At 39.9% G+C, this 20509-nt stretch overlaps 1 protein-coding gene across 1 annotated transcript in view; it reads left to right on the top strand.

The window, feature by feature from the left end:
* The window catches only part of ANO4 (anoctamin 4), a 190571-nt gene that overhangs the window by 128728 nt on the left and 41334 nt on the right, over positions 1-20509 (top strand). Inside the window, exons 13-18 of the mRNA XM_058568797.1 lie at positions 5319-5401; positions 8827-8967; positions 11500-11664; positions 17301-17337; positions 19444-19555; positions 20427-20484. Of these exons, the coding sequence (XP_058424780.1) occupies positions 5319-5401; positions 8827-8967; positions 11500-11664; positions 17301-17337; positions 19444-19555; positions 20427-20484 (596 nt within the window). The remainder of the gene's footprint in view (positions 1-5318; positions 5402-8826; positions 8968-11499; positions 11665-17300; positions 17338-19443; positions 19556-20426; positions 20485-20509) is intronic.

Genomic DNA, 20509 nt, shown 5'->3' with positions numbered 1-20509 from the left:
TGGCCAAAATTTGGTTCGTGGCCTAATTGCAATAAAGGCTGGAAAATATAATCTAACTATGCCTGGAAAGATAAGAAGTGGCTTTGGTAAATGCAAAGAAGTCTGCCACAAATTGATTTGAAATTGACAATAATTGTCCTGTTTAAGACAATGATAATAGAGTGTGCCCTGCAGGACACTCTATGTCATGTCCCTTTTGTGTCCCTTATCGGCTACATGTGACAGCCTTCTCAACTGGGTATGACTCTGAGCCAAGAGTGTCCTGGTATTTGAACACGAACCCACCTGAACGCTAACCCTGACCCTACCTATATTGGAAAGGCAGAAGTCTCAGATTTTCCTGATGTGTCAACTAATGTTGTGAGAGGGTTGTTATTTGGGATTGATGTTAACACCTCAGGTGAACTTCGTTTGTGGGTAGGCCAGGTGGTAGTGCAGGAGGTGAGGGTAGAAAAGGGGCAGGAAAGAGCATGTGTAACTCTATCTTATAAGTAAAACTAATAGTTTCAGATATTGTGGCTTGAGATTGCTCTATATAAGATCTGTAAGGGAAGTAACACATACATTATTTCATCTTCTTGCATCATGCAATGTCTCAGTGACCAAGTGAGGTGAGCATTCCAGAAGGGCAGATAGCCCTGCTCCACGTGGTCATTCAAAGACTCATATTCCTACAAAAGAGTTGTTTGCCATCCCCCCATGCCTTGGCATCATTTTCATGGTCTCAGCTGAGTCACTTGGGTTCCACCCATCCAGAAAGGGAAAGAGAACGTGTAAAAAGCACCCCTAGTGTCTTAAGATATCAACAGGCAAGTGGTATATATCACGTCACTTCTGCTCACATTCCACTGGTGAGAACTGTCCATTGGCCACATCTAATGGCAAGGATATCTGGGAAATACAGTATAGGCGGGCAGCCATGTTCCCAGCAATAATATTTTTACCATGGAATAAGGTATGAATGGATCTTAGAGGACAGTTGGTAGTCTTTGCCGCAGGTTCCGTGCAACCAAATAATGGAAGTGGTAATTCGAACAGAATGATATTTTTATTGCAAGGAAAAGAGAAGCATAATAAGTTTCAATTTTTCATGTTAATAAGTTATTTATTTAACTGACACTGATGCATGAGGCATTCAGAAGATATAGCTTCATGTTCTTCAAACATATCCAAATTTCTTATAAGATTTAGATATGTGAGAAAAGAGTAATTTGCCACATTGCTTTCCTTTTCCTGGCAGCATTTCATTTGTACATTTACTGTGCCTCTGTGGATGCTAGTCATTGTGCTAGACTCTGGGGTAAATAAAGACAGGATACAGCCCTTATTCTCAAGAAGTCCACAAGCTAGTGGTAGAAATGATCAAGTTTGTCTGTTGTTGTTTTCTAAGTGCTGAATGCTGTGGTCAGCACTGACCTAGAGTTATATGTGCAATTCAGCATGGGAACAGACAGAGGGTTCAAAGGGAGTGGTTGCAGAACACACAGGGCCAAGTCTGGAGATGAGAGTAGGAGTCGACCAAATGGACCCAAATAGGGAAGAACATTGCAAGCTGAAGAAATAGTGTGGGCAAAGCTAAGAAAGTTATGAAACAGCTCAGGCGTGGAAACTGCTAGTGATTTAGCCTGGAGTCTATGGTTCAAGTCAGGGCAGAAAGACTTGGGCACAAGCAGGGTCATTAGGAGCCTTGCATCCTGGGCTGGTAATGGGGGCTTTTCCTATAAGTGATATGGCTCCATTGACCCCCACGAGACCTGGTCAGATTTGGGTTTAGAAAAATCATTAGCTACATGGGAAGAAAGATTGGAATCTAAGGAGTTGAAAATGCTAGCAGTAAGGTTAAACCTTCTGATGCTTTAGCTGAGAAAAAGGAGATATTTTGGACCAAATTTTGGGGGAAAGAATTTCATGTATTAGAAAATCTTGACAAAATACTTAGGAGTTTCGAGTCTTTTGAGAATCAATCCATAAAAGATATATGCTTTTTAATCAAACTTATCATAGTATTGGGTGGTGTGGGACAAAGATATATATATTAACATAAAGATATACATAATCATATATATGTCCTAAGCCAGCTCCAAAGGAGACAGAGGAAAGTGTGAGCTCATGACATAAGGCAGCATATAACTAGGCATACTCAAAGTGCAGTGGGCTCCCGGGGCTGTGGGTATTCAGACAAGGGTGTTTCAATCATAGTGTAATGAGGGTGTGGGATTGGAGCTTTGCCTTGAAAAGACCTATATTAGTTCAGTTATGTTCTAATTCATGGGTAGAGATACAAGCAGATTCTTCTTCCTCAAATGAATGGGCATTTTCACACAAAAACACTCACAAGAGAGTGGCAATTGCACAAGCAACAATTTCTTCTTCTCATCCTCCCAAGTTCTAGAATGGAAGAGAGAGAGGATGATTGTTCAAAGAAAGGGATTACTGGTTAGAGTTTCTGTCTCCTCCAGGCAGGGTTCAACACGTGCTGGGGAGGAGAAAAGTGGTAGAATATTTCTGACAGCCACTGGCTCATCTTAGAAGTCAGTTCCTTCAGATGAGAACCACAGATGGGTTGGTAGGCCTTAGTGGGAGCAGCCAGTAAGACAGACTGCAGGTACATCCTATGCCTCAGGCTATCCTAGAATGGTCCCCATCAAGCCTTTCTGAGGCCACAGGGTACAGTCCTGACTCTTATATAGAATAGCCACACATTCAAGATCAGGCTACTTTGTCTCTTCAAGGCCAGGGAAGACTCTGGAAATCAAAGAGAGACAGTCTTTACAAAGTGGCATTTGTTTGAGGGGCCATAGGACCAAGTAAAGAAATTGTCTCTGGGACCCCATGCAAAGACAAGATAATTTGGTGAGGCAGAGGATAAGTATACAGAAAACAGTTAACAGAGCAGGCCTGCTTTACAAAGTCCTGCTTTCAAGATTGGCCCTTGGTGTCTGGGAACTTGGATTTCGGGAGAGTTTCCACCACCCTAACTGCTAAGAGTAACTCATCGTGCATAAACTGTTTGCTCAAACAGTATGGTTTCTGCTGAACACCTGATTTCCTTCTGAGACTCTGGAATTTTGGCACATGCTAAGCAGAGGGTACCTCTGTGACCAGCTCCCAGTAAAATCCCTGGGCACTGGGTTTCTAATAAGCTTCCCTGTTAGAGGACGTTTCACATGTTGTCACAACTTGTTGCTGGGGGAATTAAGCACATCCTGTGACTCCACTAGGAGACAAGGTGACTCTGGGAGGCTTGTACCTGGTTTCCTCCAGACATTACCCATGCGCCTCTTCCCTTTGCTGAATCTGCTTTATATCCTTTCACTGTAATAGATCTTGGCCATGAGAACCGCTATATGAGTCCTGTGGATCTTTGTAGTGAATCATCAAACCTGGAGGTGGTCTCGAGGACCCGCCGACACAGCAGGACTCACAGGAGAGACTCCAGTGGGAAATGGCTGCTCAGCTTTTGAACTTTATTAACCTCCAGACACATATATTGATTTTAATTTCCCTTTTCTAGAATTAAACACTTGAATATTTTAGGCGTGGCTTTTTAACAACTATAACTACTCTGAATTTTTCAGATTTTAGAAAGGCAGTATGGCATATACACCATATGTTATGTAATACTCCAAGAGGTCTGGGAAGGACCCCATATTCAAATGCATTAATATGGCTGCTTTTAATGTATAGATATTGTCACTAAGAGGGATAAATAGAGACTTTAAGTAGCCTCACATCAGTCCAGGTCAGAGCTTGCCACAAGATGAGTTTCTGCCAAACTTAGGGGGAGAAAACTTAGAATTTTTAGAGCCTTTTGAATTTTGACATTGCAGATAAGGGATTATAGACCTGTATTGCCATCCCTCATTTGCTCAGCAGGAAATTGAGAATTTAAAAAGTTAATTGATTTGCCAACAGTAGCACAGCGTGTATATGATCTAGATTTCAAAACCAGAAATGTCTAGATCACATGCCAGAGAGCTCTTAACTGTCACCCTATGCTGTCTTTCCAGTTACTTATTTTAGAAATATATGTTCTATGTCTGAAGACCACTAATGAGGAGGTGAAGGAAAGGTGGAATGGAACAGAAAGTAATTATCTCTCTTTGGAATGGGCATTTGGATATTTACATTTCCTCACGAAACTGATTCCAAATATCTGACATATTTTTACTTCTGTAAGTCTCAGTACACAGCAAGACCCAACAGAGATAGATCCTCCAATTCCATCTCCTAGGGTGTCTCTGTGACGTCCTTAGTTGCAGTTATCCTCAAAGTTCGAGTATGTGTATGTGTGTGTGTCCCCTCATTTAGCTTGTGACTTCCAAGGCAGCAAGATTATGTCTTGATTATTTTTTTTTGTATCTCTCTCTGCCATTGTATAAGGCTCAATAATTCGAGTAGAGAGATATATACATTTTTTTAAGCTCTGGAGATCTTTTTGTTTTTCTCCCCAAAGCCCCAGTGCATAGTTGTGTATCATAGTGGTACGTCTTTCATGGCTGTTCTATGTGGGACGCTGACTCAGCGTGGCTTGATAAGCGGTGCATAGGTCCCTGCCCAGGACCTGAACCGGTGAACCCGGGGCCGCCGAAGCAGAGTGCATGAACTTCACTGCTACGCCACCAGGCCAGCCCTAGAGTAGATATTTTTAATCTAATTGAGTAGACAGTTACTTTGGCTGAATGAGGATAACCCCCAGATATCCCTGCATGGGGAGGTCAGCTGTGGGAAAAAGTTCATAACAGAATTTGCACAGTTTTGCCTTCAATGTGACAGTAAAGAGATGGTTTGGAAGAAAAAGAGAAGCAGTAGGACTCCTTCCTCCAGTAAAATAGCTTCCTTCAATAGAATAGTAAAATATATTTTAAGTAGATATTTGTTGTGAGGAAGATTTGGAGAACGAGAAATCACTGCCAATCAAACGCATGTGAACTGCTAAGTTTTCTTTTTTTTTCTCTGCCCCTACCTGCCCCTTGCTTTTAAAAATAAATGCTCTATCAATTAGAAAGATGTTGGTAACCTAGTTTTCTGTATTCTTACATCCCAGAAGCTTTGTCATTCTAAGTTTGTTCTGCCTCAACTTGCAGATCAGCTTAATTTAATTCTAAATGAAATCTCTAATTTTTCATTATGCTTGACACAAGCTTAATAATTCTCAGAGAACAGTCCTTGTTAAATGACGTTTAGCTAGAAATTCTGATCTTCAAGGATGCTTACACAAACAACTGTCATTCTTTGCAACGGCTTCATTATTCAGTGACACAGTTAACAGCATTGTTTTATTTGAAAATGTCTTTGTCTTTCTCTGCTTGTTCCAGCAACAGTTTTCCTGGAGTTTTGGAAAAGACGGCGAGCAGTAATTGCTTATGACTGGGATTTGATAGATTGGGAAGAAGAGGAGGTTTGTATCATTTACCTCAAAAATTTTTAAAAAGCAAGTCACCAAGAAATACACAGTCTCCTTGAGTCACCCCTCTCTGCTCTGTAACAGAAGTCAGGTTTACTGATAAAGCATTTTCAATTTCTGTCTTTGCAGGACATTTCAAGCAATATAAAAGGTACTAGCAGAATTAAAAAAAAAAAAAGACAATATTTTGATTCCTTAGTGAAATAAAATTCTGTGAATAAGTAAAGCATTTCACTTGTAGGTAGAGGCACCAGAAGAATTGGTAGTAAGATTTGTTTAGTTTTCTTAAATATCATCCATTTTTTACTTCAGCAGAATGAGTGTTGTTAGTTTTATAACTCTAGGCACATGGAAGCAAATCTCCTAAGAGAATTACTCCAAGGAAATGTTTCTGTGAGGCTTCCAGGACCCTGGACAGTGCCCAGGTGTGCACAGGCACAGAAGTATTACCTGAAGAGGTAAATACTGAGAAGAAACTACTCCTCAAGTGGTGTCTTTGGTGGATGTGGCTCAATTCAGGGCCAGCTCTAAATAAAACTGTCAAAGAGAAGTAAACTCAGTCCCTTAGACTTCACTTTCTCAGCACATTCCCAAGCCCCATCACTCTCCTTTTACCCCTTCTAGGCCAATACATTATGCCCTTTCCTAACCTATGTCTGGTCTTGATTCTCCTGTCTTGCCACATTCTTGTCAGAAGTCTTGAGTACCCATGCTGGGTTTGGTCTCCATGTGCCCCATCAGACTCTGCTTTCCCTTGTCAGTCGATCCAGGCCTGATCTCTTCTTTCCTTGCTCCCACACATTATGTCTTACCTCTCATGAGTCCCATTTCCTCAGAGCCTTGCTGTGCCAGTAAATCAGATAAACTAATCCTATATTGTGATAATGGGTATTAATGGGTATTTTTCTCCCAAGAGACACATATATATTTTTTATATATTAAAAATAATATTCTGGAAACATAAAGGAGAATTTTAGCCCTGTGGTAGGCTTGGTGGGAGAGAGAATTTTGAGAGGTATTTTTTGTTTGTTTCCTTCAAATCATGCCTCGTGAATGACTGCCTTTTCTCCTCATGTGCATGAACACATTTCCGTAGTTTTTTAGATCTAGAAATGATACTGGGATTGTCAGCAATCCTTGTTCTTTTGATAAGGCTCCTCTCATGCTTTTATAAGCATTCTCCAGAATACGATTTTCTGCATTTGAAGAAACTCCTGAGGCTACTGGCAGCAGTCAGGCTGCATTCAGGACTTCCTCTTGGGTGGAGCCATTCTGCTGTTTTTGTTATGTGTGTGCATGGCAGCAGCTTTCCAGTGGGATGGAAAATGTTCTTTCCTGGGAATCTGAGTCACCACTAAGTAACTGTGTCACCTTGGACAAATTACTCCCCCTTTGGACTTTTTTCACCCCCAAAAAAAGAAATGTGACTAAATTTTCCCCTTTCAGCTGTAGAGTGTGGCATTATTTAATTAACTTTGACCAAACCAATATAAAAGTCACCGTTGGCACCTGTGGTGAGTCCAAGACATAGGTTCCCTTAGGGCAAACATATCCCTTGTAAGTCTGGAGCCCCCTGTCTTCCCAGCTCCTGTTAGAAAGCTTGGAGCACTGAACCACTCTTTGACTCAGCATACCTTTGCACAGGAGCCTACCTCAGTAGCCACGTGCAGATCCAGTTCTCAGCTTAGGATTTGCTGTAGAACTGCCTCTTCTAGCCTGCGGCTCTCAGCATGCTGTGCAGAAACGCTGACTTGCTGCATGCCTTCTTCAGGGTATTGATTTGCTAGGGCTACCATAGCAAAGTTCCACAGACCGCGTGGCTTAAACAACAGAAATTGTTTTTCTCACAGTTCTGGAGGCTGAAAGTTCAAGATCAAAGTATTGGCATGGTTGATTTCTTCTGAGAGCCTTGAGGGAAGGATCTGTTCCAGGCCTCTCTCCTTGGCTTATAGATGGCCATTTACTCCCCGAGTATTCACATCGGTTCTCTCTGTATGTCTGAATCTAAATTTCCTCTTCTTATAAGGACACTCATCATATTGGACTAGGGCCCATCCTAATGACCTCATTTTAACTTAATTACCTCTGTAAAGACCCTGTCTCTAAATACAGTCACATTCTGAGGTACTTTTTAGGACCTCAACACATGAATTTGGGGGAGGGGGCATGATTCAGCCCATAACACTCCGGAACACAGGTCTGGCCCTGTGATTGGCCTCAGTTCCTGGATGATTAGCTCAAACATTCTTGATGACACTTATAGCCTGATAGATTGAAAGAGTTTCCCAAAGAAGCAGAAGATTCTAGGTCTGTTCTGTTTATATCCTCAGGTATAACTGCCTAAAATAAGTGAAAGAAGGCAGAACCTGTTTATGACTGTATCTCCCCCTGACCTTCCCCATCACCCGTCACTTAGTGAGGTCCAGCATTGGGCTATCCTATAGCAGGAGCCAGGATGCCCTTCCTCCTACCCAGGCAGGCTACTGCCAAACTGTGCTCATTCTCCATAACCTCTCTTCTGTAGGCTCCTTCACTTTCTGTCGGTACCTTCATCTGATTCTTGAGCATTTCTGCCTGGATTAATTCAATTCCCATTTCACCAGATTTTCCGCTCATTTTCCCTCCTCTTCCAAGACAGTCAAACAGAACACATACTTAATTAACTGGACCCACTTCAGCACACCCTCTCGCTGATTTCCTTTTCCTAATCCCATAATTGCTTTTTAGTCAGAAGCTTTTCATGTTGGATGGGGCTCAACTAAATGAAATAAAATCTCAGCTTGATTTAGAATTAGAGAAGCCTTGATTTCAGCTGGATTTGAAAGGATTTACCTTTTTTTCAATGCCAATTAAGAATACATTTAAAATCTACTGGTTAAAGGTGAACAACTCCTATAGGAGCTTATTAAAAAATCGATTCACCATGTTTTTAGCTGCCTAAATCAAAAAAACAGAAAAAAAAATTGTAGGAGAAAACTAAGAATCTTATTGCCATTACAACTCACAAAATGAATTCTGAACATTTTGCTGTTCAGAAGCTTTCTTAGTCTTGGGGTCCATATCATTTCTGGTAATAAAAGGAAAAGCTTATTAGTTGTTTCAAACCACTCGGGACAGGATGGGTAGTCCCTTTTCTCATTATGTTTCTTTCTTCAAGCATAGTTTAATAAGATAACAGACACATTTACTATTAGTCTAAATTTCATTGCCTTGATGATAATAAGTCTAGATCATCATCCTTAGATTTTCTTCAAGTGGCCAATTTCCAAACATTTAAACCTGGGTCTCCAAGCCCACCTCACTGATTGACTGATTACATGGTGCCTGTTGATTGAGTTTTACAGTGGAGTAAATGATATTTTTTTCTTACTGTCTGAACACCTCTTCAGAGCTTAAAAATGTGCCTGCTTGTTCTTTAGGAAGAAATACGGCCCCAGTTTGAAGCCAAGTATTCCAAGAAAGAGCGGATGAATCCCATATCGGGAAAGCCAGAACCATATCAAGCATTTGCAGATAAATGCAGCCGACTTATCGTTTCTGCATCTGGAATATTTTTTATGGTTTGAAATTTTTTTTCAAATTTTTTCAAAACTCCATTTGTTTCATAAAGTAAATATTTGTAGCATGGTAACAACAATAATCATATTAGGCATTTTCCTAGTTCTACAAAACATTTTTGTATGTTCTGTTATTTAATTCTTACAACTTCATTAGGTGGTCATGGGTGGTATTGCTGTCCCCATATTACAGATGGGGCAACTGAGACTCCAAAAGGTGAAGGGGCTTATCCAGGGTCAACTAGTAAACAGCCAAGAGCTCAGATCCTCTACTCTAATTTGATGTTCTTTCCACTTGCCTCTCTATACCATGCTGAAAGGGACTAAAAATATGACATAGGACCTACAGCAGTGTTTTTCAAACTTTTTTCACCAGACTAATGTAACAAATACATTCTCTGTCATGACTCAGTATATGCTATGCAAATAGATGTATAAAACTAAATCTAGTAACTGAAGCAATGCTTATCTTTACAATACACACTGAACTGTAATTTTTTTTTCTTTTTTATTGTAGTGTATTTTTTTTAATACCGGCTATAACCCCCTAAAATTGCTTTCCAGGCATAACTAATGGTTATATAAGTTTGAAAAACATTGACTAATGGTTATATAAGTTTGAAAAACATTGGGTGGATTTTTAGTTTTTCCTAAAAAGAAGTCATTTTGTGATCAACTTCGACTCTGTTAATTACTGAACAAAACATATGCATATTTTTCAGAAATGTCATTTTAGAATAGAAAGGGGTGGCTAGGATTCTCCTTTCCTCTTTTCAAATGGCAAGTGTGTAAATATATATCTTAGATCATTAGAGAAGGAAGGACAAGACTATAGCAAATCCAGACAATCTGCTCCCTTTAGCCAGAAAGAAACTGGATAGATGAAAGGGTAGGCAGAGTCCCTCAGCTCAGATGAAGATTCAAATCCATGACCTTCTACAGATTCTTCTTTGTAAGCAATTGGGTCACGCTTTGCCTTCTAAAAGTACGTTCATATTTATTGCCTTGTTTTTTCTTCTCACAACAAGACCTATAGATATAGATTAAGCTTTCCCTATGCTGCAGATGGGGAACCTGGAGCTAGGAGGCCGAAGCCATGGAGAGGACTAGCTACTTGCCCAAGGTCACACTGCTAGGTAGTAGCTGACCCAGGACTCAGACCTGACTTCTGACTGAGTCCAGGGAGCTGTCCATTCCACCATGTTGCCACCCTTGTCTGAAATGCAAAGTAGATTTCACCTATCTCCCTATGAACAGCTCTAGGATTAAGATGAGGGCAGTTTTTTGTTTCTTTGTTTATTACTATTATTTTGGCCAGTTCCAGCTAGAGTTCACACTCAAGCTTTTGGACCATGTCACTCAGAGTAAGCCAAAAATAGAGTTTGTGTAAAACAGAGGAATGCCTCTATGAGGAAAGGAATCTCTAAGTTAGCAGAGGCCATCCTGAGTCCCAGTATTAAGGTCCATTTTTTGATAACTGAGTGGACTAAGGTCTCTACTCTGATGTAGTAAGTGAGTCACCTAATGAAAGTCACAAAACTTTTTGGAGTCTCAGATTCCCATTATTTCATAGATTTAGAAGATATGCCATATTATTCTCAAATACCATGAAATCTTCAGAGAAAGATGCCTCAGTTCAGTCTGTGTATATATCAGATTAATAAGAGATTATGCACCTATCACCTGGTTGGCTCATTCAGCAACAAATAACTGAACATCTACTGTGCACCTGTAATTATGTTAAGGTGCTGCAGGAACCATGGTGAGCAAAACACATACTGTCCTTGCCCTGATGGAGCTTACTTTCTAAGTGGGGGAGACTGACAACAATCAAACAGACAAATTGTTAGAAATTATAAGTAGGATACTGAAAGAAAAGTATAGGTACCATGTAACAAAAGAGAAAAGTCTGGGGGTCATGAAAAGCTTTAATTATGAAGTGGTTCTTGAGATGAGATGTGAAGGATGAGTAGGTATTAACTAGACTGTGTTCGTGTGTATGTGTTTGGCAGGGAAAATGGTGAGTCAGCCTTTTAGGCAAAGGAAATGGTCTTGACGATTAAGGATGCCTAGCCCCTTTGAAACAATAAGAGAAGGTCCAGAGACTCCAGAGGGAGGGGAAAATGGCCCTCAGTGGGGCTGGAGAGTCTTGCAGGCCACCATAAGGTCTTAGCTTTTATCCTAAAAGGAATCCAATAAATAGTTTTAAACAGAATAGTGACATGATAAGATTTCCATAATAAATATTTATCTGCTCAATCTAATATTCTGCTTAATAAAATGTTACCCCATAGCTTACACAGTTTATCAGCTTTCAAGGGCTATGGTTTTTCTATTTGAATGACAAAGAAAATATAGACAGACAATGGAAAGTATTAACCATGATGAAGAGTATGCATTTTGTTGTAGTTTCTTGAGTCGGTACCACCGTTGCTTTATTTCCTTTTCTCATCAGAGGATTTTCCACGTGGCGGGACCCTCTTCCTGAAGCACTCCCCCGCAGTGCTCACTGGGTCTCCTCTGTCTTCCTGCCAGATCTGCGTGGTGATCGCCGCAGTGTTCGGGATCGTCATTTACCGGGTGGTGACCGTCAGCACTTTCGCTGCCTTTAAGTGGGCGTTAATCAGGAATAACTCTCAGGTTGCAACCACAGGGACTGCTGTGTGCATCAACTTCTGTATCATTATGCTGCTGAACGTGGTGAGTGAGCTGCAAGGTAGCTAGTCAAATGGGTAAAATATGTGGGCTGCAGGTGATAGTTTTCTTCTGTTGCTAAAGGGACCTGGCCTCAGAGAGATGAGTCAGTCAGTCATGTAACATGATGGCCTGGCGGCAAAGTGCCTAATATGAGATGCATTCAGGTCTGGGGATCTAGAAGGCTTGAGTCAAATCTAGGCTCCAGGATTTTCTACAGTGTAAGACTGGGCAAGGCATTTGCCCTCTCTGGATCTTAGTTCCCTTATTTACCCAATAAGATTACACTGTATACCCCTTGGGGAAATTTAGAGAAAGAATGTATTGTAAAGGCCCAGCTCAGAATCTGTGACAAAGCTCAACAATGTTGGTTCTCATTTCCTTTTGAATCTGAATGATGGGAAGGTCGTCAGTATTCAAAGCATCCCTCCGGATAACCCTGCAAAGGGCATATCAGGGTGGTACATGTTGCATGGGTTAACTCCAGGCTTTTTTCAATTGTATGTTTCAGCCTAGATGTCTCCTGAACCCCAAACTCATATGTTGAACTGTCTACTCAACCATACTCACCTAATAACGTTAAAACTCAAACCCCCTATCTTCCCTCTAGAATCAGCTTCTCAGTTGCTCAGGCTGATAATTTTGGCATTCTCTTTGACTCCTGCCTTTCTCTCACCATTAAACTGTCTCCAGAATTTGATCACTTTTTGCATATCCCCAACTCACACATTAGTCCAAGACCCCAGCATCTCTCACCTGGGTTATTGCTGTGCCTTCCTAACTGGTCTCCCAGCTTCCACATTTGCTCCCTCAGTCCAGGCTCATCACAGCAGCCAAAGCGAGCTTCTTACATGTAAGTCAGCTCATGTCACTCCTCTGTTCACAATGTCTAGTGGCTTTCCTCTTGCTCAGAATAAAAGTTCACATGGCCTCCGGTGCTCTTCCTCATCTGGCCCCAGTGACATCTCTGACCTCGTCTCCTCCTGCTCCTCGCTGGACTTCTCTTTGTTCCTTGGGTGTGCCAGGCATGCTCTCATCCTAGGACTTTTTACTTGCTCTTCTCTCTGCCTGGAATATTCTTCCCCACAGGGTCTGCATAGCTTACTCTCTCACCTCCTTCAGGTCTTTGTTCAAATGTTACTTTTTTAATGTAACTCTTCCCTGGTGACTCAGTTTAAAATTGCAACTACTCCTGCCCTCTGACAATTTCCTATCTCTTTGCCTGCTTGATTTTTCTCCACAGCATTTATCACCACCTCATATGCTATTTTTTAAAATTTGTTGTGTTTATTATCTGTTTATTATCTGTTCTCCATTGGAATGTAGGCCCATGAGGGCAGAAACTTTTGTCTGTTTTTTTTTTTACTGTGTTATTTCCCAGTGTCTGAAACAGGGCCTGGCACATAGTAGGCCTCAGTAAATTGTTATTATTTGCAGAATAAAAGGTAGTGGCTGACAGTGTTAGACTTGAGGTCAACCTATACCTAAAAATACTTGCTTTAGGGGTTTGTAGTAGGGAATAAATAAGATAATATGTGTGGAGTGCCAAGCACGGTGTCAGGCATGGAGTAGATATTCAATGAATTATAGTTCCCCTCACACTTATTTATATTGCATCTTAAATCTGGGCCATATGCTGAAATGCTCTCATCATTAGAAGAGGGCTTTCCAAAGGCCAAGTAATTTAAAACTATCAACGACAGTTTTATCTATTTAGATCTTCATTTCTAGCTCTTTAAACAATCCTAAAGTCTATAGTAAATAAACTTTGTGTGATTCCTAAAAGAATTCAACCTACCTAATAATAAAGGACTTTATTTATGATTCTTAGATGAATTAGTAATCAATGAGTTTATGAAATATAGGTAATTTGTTGTTATTATTATTATTAAAATACACAGGAACTTCTTTATTATTTTAGAAAAAAAGTTTCAGAATCCAGAAGTTATAAAAAGGGAAAAAGAGCAGTTGCTGATCATTTTGACATGATGATTGTGTAACTGCTTGATCAAGTGGAGACTGAAAGTGGATGTTTGGCACCCCCTGGCACTCTCATCTCCACGACTCAGCTAGTCTCAAAGTTAATTCTGGAATATACATTGTGAAGGAATGTGATTCATAGTGAAATTAACCAAACAGCCAGAGTGGTGAAAGATTCTACGTCTAGGTAGGATGCAATGAATTAAAGCTTACTGTATTTTTATCATCTCTTTTCTCCAATGTCTTATTAAAATTTAATTATACATCTTAAGAAATAAATTTCTGATTTATGCAGTGAGTCTATAAATACATGTTTGCCCCTACATTTTGAGCAGATGCCAGTGTTATCAGAGCAACACCTCATTTAGCTGGAAATCACTTACCCAGCAATCTCTACTTCATGAGACATAGCCAAGGAAAGAGAAAGTAAACAAACTAAAAATGAAGAGGGGAGCATAAGGAGTGGGAAAAGTATGTAGTTATGGACATTACAAAGCACCTACTATGTGCTGGGAGCTAGACTATTAGACATTTTATATGTTTTTTCTAACAAAGGGTTTCCGAGTCACCAAAATGGATGATGCAGAGTCCACACGCTAAAGCTAACATATATTATTCTTATGAATGTCCTTAAGGTTTATTTTCATTTATTTTAGATGCAATGTGAATATCTTTGGTGTTCTGATTTCTGAGCCAACATCAAACTAGAATAACAGAAGCTTACTAAGGCAAGAATACTGACAAGAATAGGAAATGATAAGCCATAGCAACGGGAAGGAAAGAAAATTAGAAGCCTATATAAGAATTCTCAAAGCAGCATCATCCAGGACCCTTTTGTGCAGGAACAAGTTGCCTTGCCCTCCTCTGCCATCTCTGATGACATGACATCCCCATCCCAGCACACACATTTACCCTTCTGTCTTATGCCCTGAAGCTTTGCGGGTTCCATTATGAAGGTAACCAAGTGTGTAATATAGTTTGGAAAGATTTTCATCAGCATGTCTAAAAAAAAAAAAGTAAGTCCTTATAAAGCAAATATCACATAAAGGAGAGATGACAGACCAATGACTATAAAATAGCTGTGACCAGTTCAGAACTAAACTATCTACTGACTTCTGAAATTACTCAATTTAAGATATTTTCATGACTCAATAATATAGATTTTTATAGCTATATAAATTGTTTTCAACTACTTAAAAGTTTGGCCATACTAGTCTTACAAAAAAATATCATCATGTAGACATTAATCACTAATAATTTTTCATTAATTGAATATAAAAACCTTGAGAGCTAGATTGTTTTTTAATTTATGTTCATTAAAGCCTCTAATTTTTAAATAATATAATTGTTATGGATCACATATTCTGTTTCTGACTTTCTGCTGTAGTTGTCCAGTCCTAACTGAAGAAGCAGATCTATAAGAGATGTCTATCTTCTTGATGTGGATTTACTTTTATGTAGCGCATACTTTAAAAATAAAATGCATGTTATTTTACAAAAGTATTCTGAATCCTAACAAAATATTATGCTTCTTAGTGATTGGTTAAGGGGTATTTACTAGTTTTCATTTTATTCCATGTCTTTAAATATTTCAAAGATGGAGTGAATAGGATGGATTTTCTTACTCCTTGTCATATGTTTCAATTCCATTCTGCTTCACTAGTGACCAAAGAACATCTCAATATGATGGTTACAAGCTAAATATGCCAACAAAGGATATATCCCAGGGGGTGACTAAAAGTTACTACCATCCTTTTTATTGTGCAATTATGGTATAATGAATTAGATATTTCATTATACCATAAACAGTGAAAACCACAAAGTCTTGTTCCACAAAGAAACAAGCCGGAAAATATGGCTTGCATCAGAACAAGCCCACATACATTAATTGGTCTGACAAGACAAAATTGGAAGTTCTCATAACTGCTTTTGGACATATCCTTAAGATCAGAAAGCTTGCCATCAGTTACAGATTTAACACACAATTTGTGGCATCCAGTTAGGAAACTTAGATTTTCTACTGCTCTTATCAGAACAAACCATCCATGGTTTCTATCTCAACTGCCTAATGGGAAATCAGACCTTTTCCAGAATCCGCTCATCTGAAGATCTCTTGCCAGCCATCATTCCTTCCGTTTATGTGCCCTTTCCTGCTGCATTCTACTCAACGGCTCACTGTCCATCTCATTGTGTCTTCAACATATATACAAAGTGTTCGCAGGTGCCATGGATTTCTACTGTGTCCCCATACACTTTGCCTTATTTTTCAAAAGGTTAATATTAATCATATTTCAACTCCTATGCTCTTCCTTTTTTAAATTCTAATTTTTTCAGTGTCCAAACCAAAATAATCATGGTTTATATCATCAGTATTTTATTTTTGCAATAAAATTGAAATGTATGACTAATCTATATAGGATTTCTTATTGAAAATTATGCCAATCTCTTTTAACATTGGACTCCAAGAGTCTGCGGTTTCTATACACAAAATTTGATACTATGGCCATATTAGTTATATCTTATAACAAACCATAGTAATTGCTTAAAATTTAGAGTCATACAATCTGAGTATTTTGCCTGTGTCTGTAGTTAGCAAAAATCTAGGATAAGAGAATTCAAAAGTTAGGAAGAACCTTAAGATCAATGAGTTCAGTACTCATTCTCAACCGCCTATAGGCAAAATGATGGTCTAAGGAAGAGGTGAGGTAACATTCCCAAGACCTACAGCTTACAGGCTAGTAAAGCTGTAATTCCAGCCTGGGCAATTTCAACCAGGGCGAATTCACTGCTTTAGTATAAATGTGGTCTTAATTTTCACGTTGTTCAAATCCATTGACTAGTTTTTCTTTTCTTTTCTTTTTCGTTTATCATCTTTCATTTGAGAGAAAGCACTTGCTCTTTTTTTGAATTTATACCCTTCCTGAGGAATCTCCTAGAGCTGGGTTTGCCCTAAACTGTACCCCCTGCACTTTTTTTTTTTTTTAATTTTTTGTTTATTGCGGTAACATTGTAAAAATTTCAGGTGTACATCATTATACTTCTATTTCTGCATAGATTACAGCATGTTCACCACCAAAATACTAATTACAACCGCTGCACTTTGATATATACATGCATACACACAGACACATACGCACATGTACATGCACACGTGCCCCTTCCATTCTGTCATAGGACCTTCTGTTTATCAGATGGCTGGATGAGTTAAGGAAGCATCCAATTCACGAATGGAAAACAGAGTACCATAAGTTTGAGAGTGCTATAATCTAGAAAATGCAGCAGTCCATAAAAGCAATAGGATTGCAGAGTCTTTACCATCAGAAGCAGTCTTAGAGAGTTTACACTGAGGATGCTTAGGCCCAGGAATGTTGTGACTTATCCAGCATCACATAGCAAGCTGGTAATTAGTTGCAGCTAGCCTGTTGTCACTGAATTATTTATGTCAAAACAAGAATTGAGATTTTAAAAATAGTGAAATGGGACCTTGTACATTTCTTTCTTGCCCTAGAAGGACACAATTGATCACAATGTTTTCATTGTTTGAGCAGTAGATGGTTAATGAAATTATTTTCACTCATGACTTAATTACCTATTTCCTTTATAATTATAGATTTTAGAACTTGTACAGTTCATTTGTTAAATATATGAAATGTATTTTACAGCTCTATGAAAAAGTTGCGCTGCTTCTGACGAATTTAGGTAAGTGAAACTCTTTTTATTTCACAGTTCAGTATTGCGGTCTAGAAAATGCCTTTTCAAGGGTTCCTTTCTGAAATACTGCTGAAAAGAAATATTCCCTTTATTTTGAATTGCATACAACAATTTGTTCTTTGCCCTCAACAGGACATTTTACAAATGTCTAGAATTGGCAGATCTTTCCTACCTAAAGCTTTAAAACCTGTCACAAACATTATCTATCATGAGCTAATGTAATTAAAGTAGGTTTCTCTTAATGCACAAAAAATATAGCATCACAAAAGTACATGTGTATGACAGGCCCAGAATCATTTAGAAAAACTTTCATTTGCTCTTGCCTACAATTTTTATTTAATTAAAAACGTGTCAAGTTTTCATGGCATATAAAAATTACAGCAAAATTAGTTGCTTTGAAGACTGGGAACCCCTTACCAGGAATGTAGGCAGGCTAACATCACTGACATTTTTAGAAATAGCATTCATCTGTACAAGTCACCGGCAAGAACATTTCTCCGACTCCATAAAGCACCAGAACACTCTGGTAGCCAGCTATAAGCTGGACATTACTACATATTCAAGATACAAAATTGTCCCAATTTTATTAATGAGATATTAGTCATTTTATTCTATGAAGTTTGAGAAAACTACATGCTCCCACACAAAACCTGTTTTAGCACATTCTCATACATAGCTTGTCCAAAGGGGAAAAAAATCACAAAAGTGTTTTTATTTATAATAATCATTATAATAAAAGATGCCATGTATTGAGTCCTTCTATGTGCCAGATACAGAGTGAGGCACTTGGCGTATCTCCTTTAATGTCATTGGAATCTCCCATCACCACCACCCTTTGCCCAAAGAGATAGAAAGAGGTTTATGTCCACAGAAGAGGTAGCTGCCCATTGGTTGACTATGGTTAGGGGCACCTTGATCCAGGCCAGCAAAGAGGCCAGTGGAGATACAGCCCTGGTCCATCCATGGTTGGGACACCTGGGAACCCACCCAGCTGGCTAACACCTAGGAGACCTTCCTATGGAACCAAAAGTTCGGTAGCACAAGTGAAATAAAACTAAAACTCTTTAAGAATCCTTTGTCTTTTCTTCCCTCAACAGCAGTGCAGCCTTGTTCTGAAATTTACTTTTAAGCCATTTTAAATTGGAGTCTCTTTCTTTCTCCCCTCCCTTCTCAGATATGCTCCCAGGAAGCATTTTGAGTTATAATTCTTGGAAAAGAAATCGGTGGGGTGAAATGGTAAATGAGCAATTAGAAGCTCAGCGAACATGCTCAATGCTAGTGCCTTAAATACATTTTCTTTGACTTTGCTTGAGGTAAGGATGCAGCTCCTAGGGAAGGTTAAGTGTATTTGAGACGAGATGTCAAGTTGGAGGTGTGATGCATATTTTGGTTCCTATCATGATGTCCGAAGAGCATGTGCTTTATGGAAGGAAAAATATGAGGAGATGAGAATTGGCACCTGACTGAGGTCAGGAAATTGTAAGCACAGATGGTGACATACAGTAAAAGCTCTAAGGATGAGATCATCTCTTTTGTATTTGTCCATAAGAATGAAAACGGTAGAGGAGGGTGATAGGCAAAGAAGTCAAATACTCTCAGCCTTCTGAGATGGGCGTCTGACTCTCTCTCCCCCAGTAGCACCTGGCATTACACCAGAAGTAGAACTCGAGACCAAGGAATTATTAGGAGCTGGAAGAAGACCTTGACCCCACCAGGCCCTATCCCATAGGCAGAAACTAAGAACAAAAGGAAAGGCTGCTACAGGGAGCCAGGACTGGGAATGAGGCCCTGTCGGACTGGCTGTCTCTACTCCAGGATCTCTGGGCATCCTGTAATAGTGGAACAAACTGGATATTCTATCCCCTCAGATAAGTCAGTAGCCACTTTCCACCAAACTCTTGTTGGGGCTGGTCTGCAAACTTGAGGATCCCACGGATGGTCCCTTCCATCACACACCATCTGTAGGCAAACTAGGGTCTCCTGCAGCCTCCTTAGGTTGCCTCTGCTCCCACCCTGTGAGTATGGGGAGGCGAAGAAAGGGAATTGAGAGGGGCTCACATGCAGCCTCTCAAACTGCTCCCCTTTTGTCCACAGAACAGCCTCGCACAGAGTCCGAGTGGGAGAACAGCTTCACCCTGAAAATGTTTCTTTTTCAGTTTGTCAATCTGAACAGCTCCACATTTTACATCGCATTCTTCCTTGGAAGGTAAGGACCCGGTATCTCCACACCTCCGAGGGCTGGGGACAGAGTGCTCAGAGGCCAGGGGTGACAGGAAGCCCCTCCTTTAGAGTGATTTATACAAAGTGTAAAAAGAGAAGATCAGTCTCCTCCTTTCCCTTCCCATTCCCAACCCGGAGAATGGTCTTCTCCACTCAGAAGTGCCTGCACACCTTTTCTTGCTAAGGTAAGTAGAGGAAAATCCTCTGCACACGTGAAAGATGGATTTAAAACTTGGAGGCTCCGTCTGCACCTGAATCAGGCCCCTGGCTCTCACACCTATCTGAGCAGGTGACACGATGGGGAGGGTGGCCTGCAGCCTGTCCTAGATGCTGACTTCAGGATTTGGAAATGACCTGTGTTTAGTGGCCGTGTCCCATGAATTCCATTATACCAGGAAGTGTTTCTGAGGATATGAGAACTGGGGAAGGGCTGAGGATTGGATTTTGATGAGATGGATGAGCAGCCTCTCCTCAATTTCTGGCTACTTCAGCATGGAATTCTAGTCAAATAGTTTAATTAAAAAAAAAAATACAGCATTACTATTATTGAAAATGATCAGATGTGTTTAAATCCAACCTGCTGCTTACACGGCAGGCACTTGATATTCAGCAGAAACTGTCAAGAGTCACAGCCAGCCACGAGAACTGGCCTCTGTAGTCAGGAGCCAGACAGAAAGGCTGGAAGAGATAGCCCTTGGAGAATTCCAGAAGCTGTAGTTATGACAGCTCTGGCGAGTTGCCCAATTTCCTGATACTTACTGTACCAGTAATTTTCGTTGGAGGATGTGCTAATCTGAATATAATATTCACTGAAAGCTATAGGATGCTAATGGTTTCTTTTCCTGTGTGTGTTAAAGATTTACAGGACACCCAGGTGCCTACTTGAGGCTGATAAACAGGTGGAGACTAGAAGAGGTCTGTATTCTCCCATCATTCCTTG

Source organism: Diceros bicornis, chromosome 25, assembly GCF_020826845.1.
Source record: "Diceros bicornis minor isolate mBicDic1 chromosome 25, mDicBic1.mat.cur, whole genome shotgun sequence".
In the NCBI taxonomy this organism is placed as follows: domain Eukaryota; kingdom Metazoa; phylum Chordata; class Mammalia; order Perissodactyla; family Rhinocerotidae; genus Diceros; species Diceros bicornis.
The sequence above is the reverse complement of the archived record's forward strand: the minus strand, read 5'-3'. Positions and strand labels throughout refer to the sequence as shown.